The sequence below is a fragment of the Globicephala melas genome, chromosome 5, assembly GCF_963455315.2.
Source record: "Globicephala melas chromosome 5, mGloMel1.2, whole genome shotgun sequence".
In the NCBI taxonomy this organism is placed as follows: domain Eukaryota; kingdom Metazoa; phylum Chordata; class Mammalia; order Artiodactyla; family Delphinidae; genus Globicephala; species Globicephala melas.
Window position 1 is genome coordinate 110,860,432 of NC_083318.1, and position 14,172 is coordinate 110,874,603.

Consider the following 14,172-nt stretch of genomic DNA (forward strand, 5'->3'; position numbering starts at 1 on the left):
TCATTCTTTTACATGTAGCTGTCCAGTTTTCCCAGCACCACTTATTGAAGAGACTGTCTTTTCTCCATTGTATATTCTTGCCTCCTTTTACATAGATTAGTTGACCATAGGTGTGTGGGTATAACTCTGGGCTTATCCTGTTCCGTTGATCTATATTTCTGTGTTTGTGCCAGTACCATATTACCTTGATTACTGTAGCACTGTAGTATAGTGTGAAGTCAGGGAGTCTGATTCCTCCAGCTCCATTTTTTCCCCTCAAGATTGCTTTGGCTATTCGGGGTCTTTTGTGTCTCCATACAAATTTTAAGATTTTTTGTTCTAGTTCTGTAAAAAATGTCATTGATAATTTGACAGAGATTGCATTGAATCTGTGGATTGCTTTGGGTAGTATAGTCATTTTCACAATATTGATTGTTCCAATCCAAGAACATGGTATATCTCTCCATCTGTTTGGATCATCTTTAATTTCTTTCATCAGTGTCTTATAGTTTTCTGCATATAGGTGTTTTGTCCCTTTAGGTAGGTTTATTCCTAGGTATTTTATTCATTTTGTTGCAATAGTAAATGGGAGTGTTTCCTTAATTTCTCTTTCTGATCTTTTCTCGTTAGTGTATAGCAATGCAAGATATTTCTGTGCATTAATTTTGTATCCTGCTACATTACCAAATTCATTGACTAGCTGTAGTAGTTTTCTGGTGGCATCTTTAGGATTTTCTATGTATAGTATCATGTCATATGCAAACGGTGACAGTTTTACTTCTTTTCTGATTTGCATGCCTTTTCTTTCTTTTTCTTCTCTGATTACTGTGGCTAGGACTTCCAAAACTATGTTGAATAATAGTGGCAAGAGTGGACATCCTTGTGTTTTTCCTGATCTTAGAGGAAATGCTTTCAGTTTTTCACCATTAAGAATGATGTTTGCTGTGGGTTTGTCATATATGGCCTTTATTATGTTGAGGTATGTTCCCTCTATGCCCAATTTCTGGAGAGTTTTTATCATAAATGGGTGCTGATTTTTGTTAAAAGCTTTTCTGCATCTATTGAGATGATCATATGGTTTTTAGTCTTCAATTTGTTAATATGGTGTATCACATTGATTGATTTGCATACATTGAAGAATCCTTGCATCCCTGGGATAAATCTCACTTGATAATGGTGTATGATCCTTTTAATGTGTTGCTGAATTCTGTTTGCTAGTACTTTGTTGAGGATTTTTGCATCTATATTCATCAATGATATTGGTCTGTAATTTTCTTTTTTTGTAGCATCTTTGTCTGGCTTTGGTATCAGGGTGACGGTGGCCTCATAGAATGAGTTTGGGAGCATTCCTTCCTCTGCAATTTTTTGTAAGAGTTTGAGAAGGATGGGTGTTTGCTTTTCTCTAAATGTTTGATAGAATTCACCAGTGAAGCCATCTCGTCCTGGAGTTTTGTGTGTTGGAAGATATTTTATCCCAGTTTCAATTTCATTACTTGTGATAGGTCTGTTTATATTTTCTGTTTCTTCCTGGTTCAGTCTTGGAAGGTTATACCTTTCTAAGAATTTGTCTGTTTCTTCCAGGTTGTCCATTTTATTCGCATAGAGTTGCATGTAGTAGTCTCTTAGGATGCTTTGTATTTCTGCAGTGTCTGTTGTAACTTCTCCTTTTTCATTTTTCTTTTTAATGATTTGAATCCTCTCCCTCTTTTTCTTGATGAGTCTGGCTAAAGGTTTATCAATGTTGTTTATCTTCTCAAAGAACCAGCTTTTAGTTTCATTGATCTTTGCTATTGTTTCCTTCATTTCTTTTTCATTTATTTCTGATCTGATCTTTATGATTTCTTTCCTTCCACTAACTTTGGGTTTTGTTTGTTCTTCTTTCTCTAGTTCCTTTAGGTGGAAGGTTAGAGTGTTTATTTGAGATGTTTGTTGTTTCTTGCGGTAGCATTGTATTGGTATAAACTTCCCTCTTAGAACTGGTTTTGCTGCATCCTATAGGTTTTGGGTCATCTTGTTTTCATTTTCATTTGCCTCTAGGTAATTTTTGATTTCCTCTTTGATTTCTTCAGTGATCTCTTGGTTATTTAGAAATACATTGTTTAGCCTCCATGTGTTTGTGTTTTTTACGACTTTTTCCCTGTAATTGATTTCTAATGTCATAGTGTTTGGTCGGCAAAGATGCTTGATATGATTTTAATTTTTTAAAATTTACTGAGGCCTGATTGGTGATATAAGATGTGATCTATCCTGGAGAATGTTCTGTGTGCACTTGAGAAGAAAGTGTAATCTGCTGTTTTTCGATGAAGTGTTCTATAAATATCAATTAAATCTATCTGGTTTATTGTGTCATTTAAAGCTTTTTTTTCTTATTAATTTTCTGTCTGGATGATCTGTTCATTGGTGTAAGTGAGGTGTTAAAGTCCCCCAGTATTATTGTGTTACTGTGGATTTCCTCTTTTATAGCTTTTAGTAGTTGTCTTATGTATTGAGATAATCCTATGTTGGGTGGATAAATATTTACAATTTTTGTATATTCTTCTTGGATTGAGCCCTTGATCATTATGTAGTGTCCTTCCTTGTCTCTTGTAACATTCTTTATTTTAAAGTCTATTTTATCTGATATGAGTATTGCTACTCCAGCTTTCTTTTGATTTCCATTTGCATGGAATATCTTTTTCCATCCCCTCACTTTCAGTCTGAATGTGTCCCTAGCTCTGAAATGGGTCTCTTGTAGACAGCATATATATGGGTCTTGTTTTTGTATCCATTCAGCAAGCCTCTGTCTTTTGGTTGGAGCATTTAATCCATTCACCTTTAAGGTAATTATCAATATGTATGTTCCTATTACCATTTTCTTAATTGTTTTGTGTTTGTTTTTATAGGTCCTTTTCTTCTCTTGTATTTCCCACTTAGAGAAGTTCCTTTAGCATTTGTTGTAGAGCTGGTTTGGTGGTGCTGAATTATCTCAGCTTTTGCTTGTCTGTAAAGCTTTTGATTTCTCCATCAAATCTCAATGAGATCTTTGTTGGGTAGAGTAATCCTGGTTTTAGGTTGTTCCCTTTCATCACTTTAAATATGTCATGCCACTCCCTTCTGGCCTGTAGAGTTTCTGCAGAGAAATCAGCTGTTATCCTTATGGGAGTTCCCTTGTATGTTATTTGTCATTTTTCCCTTGCTTTGTTTTTAATTTTTACCAATTTGATTACTATGTGTCTTGGCATGCTTCTCCGTGGGTTTATCCTGTATGGGACCCTCTGTGCTTCCTGGACATGGGTGGCTATTTCCTTTCCCATGTTAGGGAAGTTTTTGGCTACAATCTCTTCAAATATTTTCTCAGTTCCTTTCTCTCTCTCTTCTCCTTCTGGAACCCCTATAATGTGAATGTTGTTGAGTTTAATGTTGTCCCAGAGGTCTCTTAGCCTGTCTTCATTTCTTTTCATTCTTTTTTCTTTATTCTGTTCCGCAGCAGTGAATTCCACCATTCTGTCTTCCAGGTCACTTATCCGTTCTTCTGCCTCAGTTATTCTGCTATTGATTCCTTCTAGTGTAGTTTTCATTTCAGTTATTGTATTGTTCATCTCTGTTTGTTTGTTCTTTAATTCTTCTAGGTCTTTGTTAAACATTTCTTGCATCTTCTCGATGTTTGCCTCCATTCTTTTTCCGAGGTCCTGGATCATCTTCACTATCATTATTCTGAATTCTTTTTCTGGAAGGTTGCCTAACTCCTCTTCATTTAGTTGTTTTTCTGGGGTTTTATCTTGTTCCTTCATCTGGCACATAGCCTTTTCATCTTGTCTATCTTTCTGTGAATGTGGTTTTTGTTCCACAGGCTGCAGGATTGTAGTTCTTCTTGCTTCTGCTGTCTGCCCTCTGGTGGATTAGGCTATCTAAAAGCTTGTAGAAGTTTCCTGATGGGAGGGACTGGTGGTGGGTAGAGCTGGGTGTTGCTCTGGTGGCAGAGCTCAGTAAAACTTTAATCTGCTTTTCTGCTGATGGGTGGGTCTGGGTTCCCACCCTGTTGGTTGTTTGGCCTAAGGCAACCCAACACTGGAGCCTACCCAGGCTCTTTGGTGGGGTTAATGGCAGACTCTCGGAGGGCACATGCCAAGGAGTACTTCCCAGAAGTTCTGCTGCCAGTGTCCTTGTCCTCACAGTGAGACACAGCCATCCCCCGCCTCTGCAGGAAAGCCTCCAACACTAGCAGGTAGGTCTGGTTCAGTCTCCTATGGGGTCACTGCTCCTTCCCCTGGGTCCCGATGTACACACTATTTTGTGTGTGTCCTCCAAGAGTGGAGTCTCTGTTTCCCCCGTCCTGTTGAGGTCCTGTAATCAAATCCCGCTAGCCTTCAAAGTCTGATTCTCTAGGAATTCCTCCTCCCATTGCCGTGGGCCTGACGTGGGGCTCAGAATCTTCACTCCAGTGGGTGGAGTTCTGTGGTATAAGTGTCCTCCAGTTTGTGAGTCACCCATCCAGCAGTTATGGAATTTGATTTTATTGTGATTGCACCCCTCCTACTGTCTCATTATGGCTTCTCCTTTGTCTTTGGGTGTGGGGTATCTTTTTTGGTCAGTTCCAGTGTCTTCCTGTCAACGATTGTTCAGCAGTTAGTTGTGATTCCAGTGCTCTTGCAAGAGGCAGTGAGAGCACCTTTTTTTGTTTTTTAATGGTATCCCATAAGCCCTGTAGGCTTTCTTCATTCCTTTCTATTGTTTTCTTTCTGCTCCTCTGATTGGATAATTTCAATTGATTTGTCTTAGAGCTCACTGATTCTTACTTCTGCTTGATCAATTAGTTCTTAAACCTCTCTATTGAATTCTTCAGTTATTGTATTCTTCAGCTCCAAAATTTCTGTTTGGTTCTTTTTTGCTTCCTATCTCTTTGTTGAACTTCTCATTTTGTTTTTATCTCCTGATATCATTAAGTTGTTTATCTGTGTTCTCTTAAACCTCTCTGAGCATCTTTAGAACAATTATTTTGAATTCTTTTTTGGGCAATTCCTGGATCTCCATTTCTTTTTGGCCAGTTACTGGGGGTTTCTATTTTCCTTTGGTGGAGTTATATTACTCTGATTCTTCATGATCCTTGTAGCCTTGCATAGGTGTCTGTGAATTTGAAGAAGCAGTCACCTCTTCTAGACTTTGTTGACTGACTTTGATAAGGGAAGACTCACCTACAGCAGGGGCACGGTGGAGCATGATGTAGTGCTGCAGGGCACCAAGTGCAGGGATGTGTCATGGCACCAGGTCACTGGGGTCCACAACATCGACAATTATGTAGTCCTTGGTGAACACTGGAGGGGGTCCTCAGTGGCTGCATGGTCTCTTGGGATCCTTAGTGTCACCCTTAGGTCCAGCACCTAGGAACCAGGCAGCAGTGGTGGCTGGAGTCAGTGGTGTGCACACACTTGGCTACAGGGGCCAACTGCAGGTGCCTGTGTAGATGGTGGGGTCCAGGGCAGACAGCAAGGGCCAAGGCCAACTGCAGGTGCACTGGCAGGTGTGGGGGCCCTGGTTGTCACTAGGTACTACCATGGCTGCTGGGTCTCATGATGAGCACATGGCAGTGGAGGCTGGTGATGGGGGTCAGGCTGGGGTGTGCAGATCCACAGCTGGAGGGAATAGCTGGAGGTGAGTGCAGTGGTTCAGGCCAGTGACAGAAAACAGGGCCTGATTCAGGCCCAAAACAGCTGTGGAAGCCTTGGATGTCAGCATCCTCTGGATGTGCACAGCAGTGGAGGCCAGTGAGAGGTATCAGGCTGGTGGCATGCAAGTGTACGGCTGCATTGGCAAAAACTGCTGGGCTTATCTGCAGAGCAAATCACTGGGAAACACAATGACTTCTTTTGCATGGCTGCTATTGGTATACCCTGCTTTTCTTCCTTTTCCTAACTCATATATATATATATCTCAGCTTTGCTGGTCTGGGTGGGGTGAAACTGAAACAGGACATTTGTGCAGTGTCCTGAAAGCCTGATGAAGCTCATTGGTCATCCTGCTTATCTTTCCCAGTGAGGGGAACTCTTTCTCACTGGAGAATTCCCTCTTGGCACTAAGAAATGCCAGTTTGGGGGATGGGGCAATGCAGGCAAAATAAAGCTGTCTTCTTTCCCTTTATGTGTGGCCATTCTCAGTTTTTTTTTTTTTGGTTCCACTGTGTTGTTGAAGTTTCTTAAGTGGACTCCAGAGCTCTCCCAGCGCTGTTTTTATTCATGGATAGCTGCCTAACTGTTGATCTTTGTTGGGGGATGGAGGCTGGACTTTCTTTGCTGTCATTTTGGTGACATCATCTCATGCTGACCATTTTCCCCAGTTTTTTCAGTGCCATCATTTCCCTGCCAATTTGAAATAGTACCTTTACTGTATAACAAATTCTTAGATGTGTTTGGACCTCTTTCGGACATTTCTTTTCTGTTCAGTTGCTGTGTTTGCTTGGTTATGCTTCAGTATCTCACTTTTAATTATTATTACATTATTACATTTAAATAATATTTATGTTTTAGTATCTTTATGGCTAGTCTTCCCCTTTTCTTCTTTTTCAGAATTATCCTGTCTGTTTAATATTTCCCATTTGAATTTAGAATCAGCTTGTCTGGTTAAAAGAAATTGCTTTGATACTTTTAATGGGATTATGTTAAATTCACAGGTATATCATCTTCACAATATTGAATCTTGCTGTCAAAAAGTATGATTTTCCAGCTATTCAAGTCTTCTTTTAGGCCTTCATAGCATTTAAAACATTTAACCATGTACATCTTGCACACTGAAAAAAGTGTATTTATATTGTAAAACGGCTCTATCTGGTTATTGGTTTTATAAATGAGCTACTAATTTCTGTATATTAATATTGCATTTAGTCACTTTGCTGAATTTTCTTGCTCCAAATAGCTTTCTAGTGAATTCTCCAAGGTTCTCCAAGTATATGATCCTACCGTATACAAATGACTTAACCTCTTCCTTTCCATTTTATGTACTTTAGGTAACTTTCTCTTCTCTAATTGCTTTGGCTAATATGTTCAGAAAAGTGTTGAATAGTGGTGGGGATGATGGAGATCCGAGTTTTGTTTTTGCTTTTAATGGGTTACTTCTTAGGTTTCCTCATTAAGCATGGCACTAGCTTTGGAATTGGATGTATATATTTTATTATGTTAAGGAAGTGTCTATATATTTCTATTTTGTTAAGAGCTTAATTTTGAAGAGCAGATGTTTAAGCATAAAAACTAACAGACTTTTTTGGAGAATGATGCTTAAATAATAAAAAAATTGGAAAATATTAATATAGTTGATTAGACTAAAATTAAAAACCTCTGTTCTTCAAAAGAAACCATACGGGGAATTAAAAGACAAACCACAAACCAGGAGAAAACATTTGACATAGAGGAATTGCATGTAGAATATATAAAGTCTTCCTACAAATTAATATTTTTCCCATATGAACTCTATACATTAATAGTCTTATAACCCAATTGAAAAATAGGCAAAAGACATACACAGATGGATGTTGAATTTTATCAAATGCCTTTGCAGCATAATTGGAGATGATCCCCGATAATTTCTTAATACTAAATATATATATATGACTAACTATATGTATTTTATTCCTAGAATAAATCCCACTCATTCATTTAATATAATTCAAGATTCTGTTTGCTGATATTTTAATTACGCAATTTGTGTTTTGTATTTTTTTTAACATCTTTATTGGAGAATAATTGCTTTAAAGTGGTGTATTAGTTTCTGCTTTATAACAAAGTGACTCAGCTATACATATACATATATCCCCATATCTCCTCCCTCTTGCGTCTCCCTCCCACCCTCCCTATCCCACCCCTCTAGGTGCTCACAAAGCACTGAGCTGATCTCCCTGTGCTATGCGGCTGCTTCCTGCTCGCTATCTATTTTACGTTTGGTAGTATATATAAGTCTATGCCACTCTCACACTTTGTCTCAGCTTACCTTTCACCCTCCCTGTATCCTCAAGTCCATTTTCTACGTCTGCATCTTTATTCCTGTCCTGCCCCTAGGTTCTTCATAACCTTTCTTTTTTTCTTTTTTTAGATTCCATATATATGTGTTAGCATACGGTATTTGTTTTTCTCTTTCTGACTTACTTCACTCTGTAGGACAGACTCTATGTCCATCCACCTCACTACAAATAACTCAATTCCGTTTCTTTATATGGTTGAGTAATATTCCATTTTATATATGTGCCACATCTTCTTTATCCATTCATCTGTCAATGCACACTTAGGTTGCTTCTATGTCCTGTCTTTTGTAAATAGAGCTGCAATGAACATTGTGGTACATGACTCTTTTTGAATTATGGTTTTCTCAGGGTATATGCCCAGTAGTGGGATTGCTGGGTCATATGGTAGTTCTACTTTTAGTCTTTTAAGGAACCTCCATACAGTTCTCCATAGTGGCTGTATCAATTTACATTCCCACCAACAGTGCAAGAGGGTTCCCTTTTCTCCACAGCCTCTCCAGCATTTATTGTTTGTAGATTTTTTGATGATGGCCATTCTGACTGGTGTGAGGTGATACCTCATTGTAGTTTTGATTTGCATTTCTCTAATGGTTAGTGATGTTAAGCATTCTTTCATGTGTTTGTTGGCAATCTGTATATTTTCTCTGGAGAAATGTCTATTTAGGTCTTCTGCCCATTTTTGGATTGGGTTGTTTGTTTTTTTGATATTGAGCTGCATGAGCTGCTTATAAATTTTGGAGATTAATCCTTTGTCAGTTGCTTCATTTGCAAATATTTTCTCCCATTCTGAGGGTTGTCTTTTCATCTTGTTTATGGTTTCCTTTGCTGTGCAAAAGCTTTTAAGTTTCATTAGGTCCCATTTGTTTATTTATGTTTTTATTTCCATTTCTCTAGGAGGGGGGTCAAAAAGGATCATTCTGTGATTTATGTCATAAAGTGTTCTGCCTATGTTTTCCACTACCTAGGAATAAACCTACCTAAGGAGACAAAAGACCTGTATGAAGAAAACTATAAGACACTGCTGAAAGAAATTAAAGATGATACAAACAGATGGAGAGATATACCATGTTCTTGGATTGGAAGTATCAACACTGTGAAAATGACTATACTACCCAAAGCAATCTAAAGATTCAATGCAATCCCTATCAAACTACCAATGGCATTTTTTACAAATCTAGAACAAAAATTTTCACAATTTGTATGGAGACACAAAAGACCCCAAATAGCCAAAGCAGTCTTGAGAACAAAAAACGCAGCTGGAAGAATCAGACTCCTGGACTTCAGACTATACTACAAAGCTACAGTAATCAAGACATTATGGTACTGGCAGAAAAACAGAACTATAGACCAGTGGAACAGGATCAAAAGCCCAGAGATAAACCCATGCACATATGGTCACCTTATTTTTGATAAAAGAGGCAAGACTATACAATGGAGAAAAGACAGCCTCTTCAGTAAGTGGTGCTGGGAAAACCAGACAGCTACATGTAAAAGAATGAAATTAGAACATTCCCTAACACCATACACAAAAATAAACTCAAAATGGATTAAAGACCTAAATGTAAGGCCAGACACTGTGTTTTGTATTTTTTTTGTGTGCTGTCTTCATCAGGCTTAGGTATTACTGCAATGTTTTATTTATATTGATTTTTGTCTGTTCAGTAGTTTAAGTAGCATTGGAATTATTTGCCTTCAAAAATTTGGTTTCCTCTGGGCTTCCCTGGTGGTGCAGTGGTTGAGAGTCCACCTGCCGATGCAGGGGACATGGCTTTGTGTCCCAGTATGGGAAGATCCCACATGCTCTGGAGTGGTTAGGCCCATGAGCCATGGCCGCTGAGCCTGTGCGTCCGGAGCCTGTGCTCCACAATGGGAGAGGCCACAACAGTGAGAGGCCCACGTACTGCAAAAAAAAAAAAAAATTTGGTTTCCTCTATGAAACAATCTGAAAAGGTACTTTTATAGGTGGTAGTTTTGTGTATGTGTGTATGTGTGTGTTGTGTGACATGCGTGTATGTGTGGGGGTGATGAGGGGATGGTAGTGAGTAACTCTGACAATGTTTTCTATTTCTTCTAACTTAATTTGTCTTTAAGTTTTCCATCTATTTTAGTATTGGTTTTGTAAATTATATTTCTTAAAAATTACCTAATATCCACTGCTGCTTCCCTCCTATGTCTTCACTCTGCTAATAGCCTTCTTAGTTCTCCCTCCCAAGTACGGAGGGTATGCTGACAGGGAAACACTTTATAGGCTATACATTTTATCAATTATATCCAACTGACACACAAACGTTGCACATATGCTTTTAGCAATAGACTTAAAGCCATCAGTGACATACATCATATACAGTAGTTATACTCTGTGAGAACTTCACTAGACAATTTTTGCCCTCTTGAACACTGGGGTCAAAAATATGTTTAGTAGTAAAACAATAGCTTTCTATTAGAATTCTTTAAATTTCTTATCAATATTTCCCTCTGAGGTGCCTCAGGGGCCTTCTGGAAAACTCAAAGTTAGCTAGAGAAAGAAACTTACAATCTCTTATCAAAAGCAGCTCAATACCAGGAAAAAGTTGTTCTCTTAACAGAGAGAGAAAACCAAATTCCAGTCTTATACCAGCTACTATTAATAACAAAATTCATTTATCTAATTAAATTAAATCCAATTTTAATCAATCCTGACAACATACAAAATTATTTTCTCAAAGTTCCTTTTTCACAAGTCATTTATCACTTTCTGTATCCATATTAATTTGTCCCATTTTTTTTCCATCCAGAAACAACCAACTGTAAACCAAAATTATTCTCCTTTTATCCCTCAACAAAAATATTTCCATTCTTTATACCTTCTCTCGCCAATAACACACAGCCTACTTGCTTTACACACTGAAATGCTTCCTTTATCATTTTTAGTAGATTTAATTACATATTAAAATTTTTAACCTTTAAAAGACCTTAACAAAACCAACAAACAAGTAATTGAACTGTTATATTAGCATTTTCTGATTGGCAAACTTAAGAACATATTCCATAACCTCTAAAAACATACATTTTTCTCATAGCACAATTTCTCTTTAATGTGGTATAAGATGTGTGTTTAATAAACCTAAACATCTTTAGTTTTTTTCTTTTTTCATAGGAAGACAAAATCAGGTAAAATTAGACTTGTCTGGCAATCAAACTTCCAGTATATTATATTAAAAATGATTCAGACCTTGTAGAGGTTGAGAATGGATTTGAGGACACTGTGGGGGGAAGGGGAGGCTGGGACATAGTGAGAGAGTAGCATTGACATATATATATACACTACCAAATGTAAAATGGATGGCTAGTGGGGAGCTGCTGCATAGCACAGGGAGATCAGCTCGGTGCTTTGTGATGGATAGGGAGGGTGGGAGGGAGGCTCAAGAGGGAGGGGATATGGGGATATATGTTTGTGTATAGATGATTCACTTTGTTGTACAGCAGGAACTAACACAAAGATGTAAAGCAGTCATACTCCAATAAAGATGTATAAAAAAATGATTCAGACCTTTAATAAATCTCATCATTTAACTTAATTTAGCAAAACTCTAAAGTTTCAAATTACCAAAAATCTGTAAAAACTATTTTTAAGTAGACATCCCTGAAACATGATTTTTCCAAAATGTTCACCCAAAAGTTTTTATCCCATTTATGACAACATCACACATATGTATATATCCAGACAGAGATCTCATAGTTTCATCTTAGAAGCCTTTTTTCTCTCTCTTTTTTTTTTTTTGTGTTGAAGTTCTACTAATTAACCCAAGGCTGAAAATCTCAGGCAAAGTGGACTGTGTTTGTATTTCAAGAACATTGTAAGAGTTAACTTCAAGTTTTCTCCTAGGCATATTTTTGTTCTCTCAGGGTCAGAATTCTGAAAAAAGTATTTTAATCAAGCCAGCTTTCTCTAACTGCATATGCAAAAAGAACCAGTTTTGGAGTTTCAAAAAGTTTCATCTTAACCAATTTTCTCCAGAGTCTGAAGACTACTGTTGCCATACACTGTTAAAAAATCATCTTTCTTTTCTTAGTCATAGGTTCATAGCTAAAATTTTTCTTAATGAATTGAACCTGAATTTCTCATTTTACAGAAGGCAACAAGAATACCAATCACACAAATGGAATACACACTCACACACCAGAAGACAGAACTGCCACAAATCCACTGAGAGGATGAGCGATACGGACTCTCAAACACTTCCCCACCACAAACGGTCCTTTATGGCAGACCCACATCAGAACCAATTGGCAAAATGCCCAAATGACACTCAGTGCTCACATATGGTCCTCAACGTCAGACATACGTCAAAACCAAATGGCAAAATGCCCAAATAGCACTTTGTGCTCAGAAACGGTCCTCAATGTCAGACACACATCAGAACTAATTGGCAAAACGCCCAAATGACACTAAAGCTCACAACGGTCCTCAGCGGCAGACAGACATCAGAACCAATTGGCAAAATGCCCAAATAGCACTTCATGCTCAAAAGAGAAGTTTGCCCAGCTGCATACCGGTGGACTTACTTGGTTTGGGAGCCGTTAGCTTGTCCAGACGCATCTTTCCATTCCACCAAGGAAAAGCGTAAGTTGGCAGCCAGTGCTGAGCAGGGGAGAAACAGGGAGGATCCCTGAAACAAATGGTATCAACAGCTGGTAGGAACGTCCCCCAAATCTTCCTCTCAGGGCCAGATAGCCAGGAACAGCGGCTCACTGCAACCATCCCGGTGCGTTGTCATGGCTGGCCGGTGTCCCTGCTTGGGAAAAACCCCTGGGGAGCCAGATATCGCGAGAGCGCAGCCTCACCTTGGGCGGAAAAAACTGCTTGCCGCTCAAAAGCCAGCAAGCTTGGAGGAAAGGAAAGTTTGCTTTATTTCGGAGTCTGGCAACCTGGGAGGGCTGGTGCGGACTCATGTCCAAAGGCTGATTCCTCCCCTCCCCCCACCACAATCAGGGGGCAAGAGATTTTATAGATGGAGGGAGGGGGCTACATGCAGAAACAGCACAGTCAGCTCTGACAGTCATCTTGAAATTTGTCATGCAGTGGTCTGATCAGTGTCATCTAGATTGTTTTAAGTACAGTTAGTCTTCAGTTCCAGGGTCAGTTTGTTCGCATTTCTTTGAGGCCAGTTCTTGGAATTGTGTTAGCTTTTGTCATGGCTACAGTCTGGTCATCATGTAGTTAACTTCTTTCACCTGGTGAGGCTTTCAGTATCTACAAAACAGCTTAAAGGATATGGCTCAGAATATTAACTATAGCCCTCGAGGAGGTCCTTGACTTTGCTTAATGACTAAACTATTATTATTTGATCTCCTCTGACTGTTTTCCTTTGTTTATGCATTTTCTCACTTCTCTGATTAAACTTATTAATCTGGCTAAAGTTTTTCTACAGACATAAGGCAGGCTGAGGACATGGGGGGCAAGGACCACAGGGTTCTGCTCCATTTCAATACTAAGTGATGTAAGCCAGACAGAGAAAGACAAATATCATATGATATCACTTATATGTGGAATCTAAAGAAACTGATACAAATGAACTTATATATAAAACAGAAATAGACCCACAGACATAGAAAACAAACTTATGGTTATCAAAGGGGAAAGAGGGGGAGGGATAAATTAGGAGTTTGGGATTAATATATACACACTACTGTATATAAAAAAGATAACCAACAAGGACCTACTGTGTAGTACAGGGAACTACACTCAATATTTTGTAATAACCTATAAGGGAAAAGAATATATATATATATTTTTTTCTTTTTCAGATATATATATATCTGAACTACTTTTCTGTACACCTGAAACTAACACAACATTGTAAATCAACTATACTTCAATACAAAAAGCTATGTTCTAAGTATAAGGTAGAGATTAAAAACTAAATGCCACATAGCAAACCAAATACTTTACTTCTCAACAATATCAGCCTCTGACAGTATTGCCAGGGAGCTACTAGGGTAGGTAATTTGAGCTGCCTTTCTATTCCTTTTTCTTGGATTCTCCAGGATCCTCTGCTTGCCTGGGCAGTGATGCCAACCTAGTACAGATGTTTCTATAGTATTTATCTGAAGAATAAAAAGAATAAAGAAACGTTGTTTGAGACAACATTCAAAATCAGGTTATATAAAGCTAATGCTTCAGTTATACATATACATATATCTAATCTTTTTGACATTCTTTTCCCATG

General features: G+C 38.3%; 1 protein-coding gene across 1 annotated transcript in view; it reads right to left on the reverse strand.

Annotated features, from left to right (window-relative positions):
* The window catches only part of DCLK2 (doublecortin like kinase 2), a 277,071-nt gene extending 264,355 nt beyond the window's left edge, over positions 1 to 12,716 (reverse strand). The window contains exon 1 of the mRNA XM_060299703.1: positions 12,509 to 12,716. Coding sequence (XP_060155686.1) covers positions 12,509 to 12,704 — 196 coding nt within the window. The 5' untranslated portion in view covers positions 12,705 to 12,716. The remainder of the gene's footprint in view (positions 1 to 12,508) is intronic.
* Between the last annotated feature and the right edge of the window lie 1,456 nt (positions 12,717 to 14,172).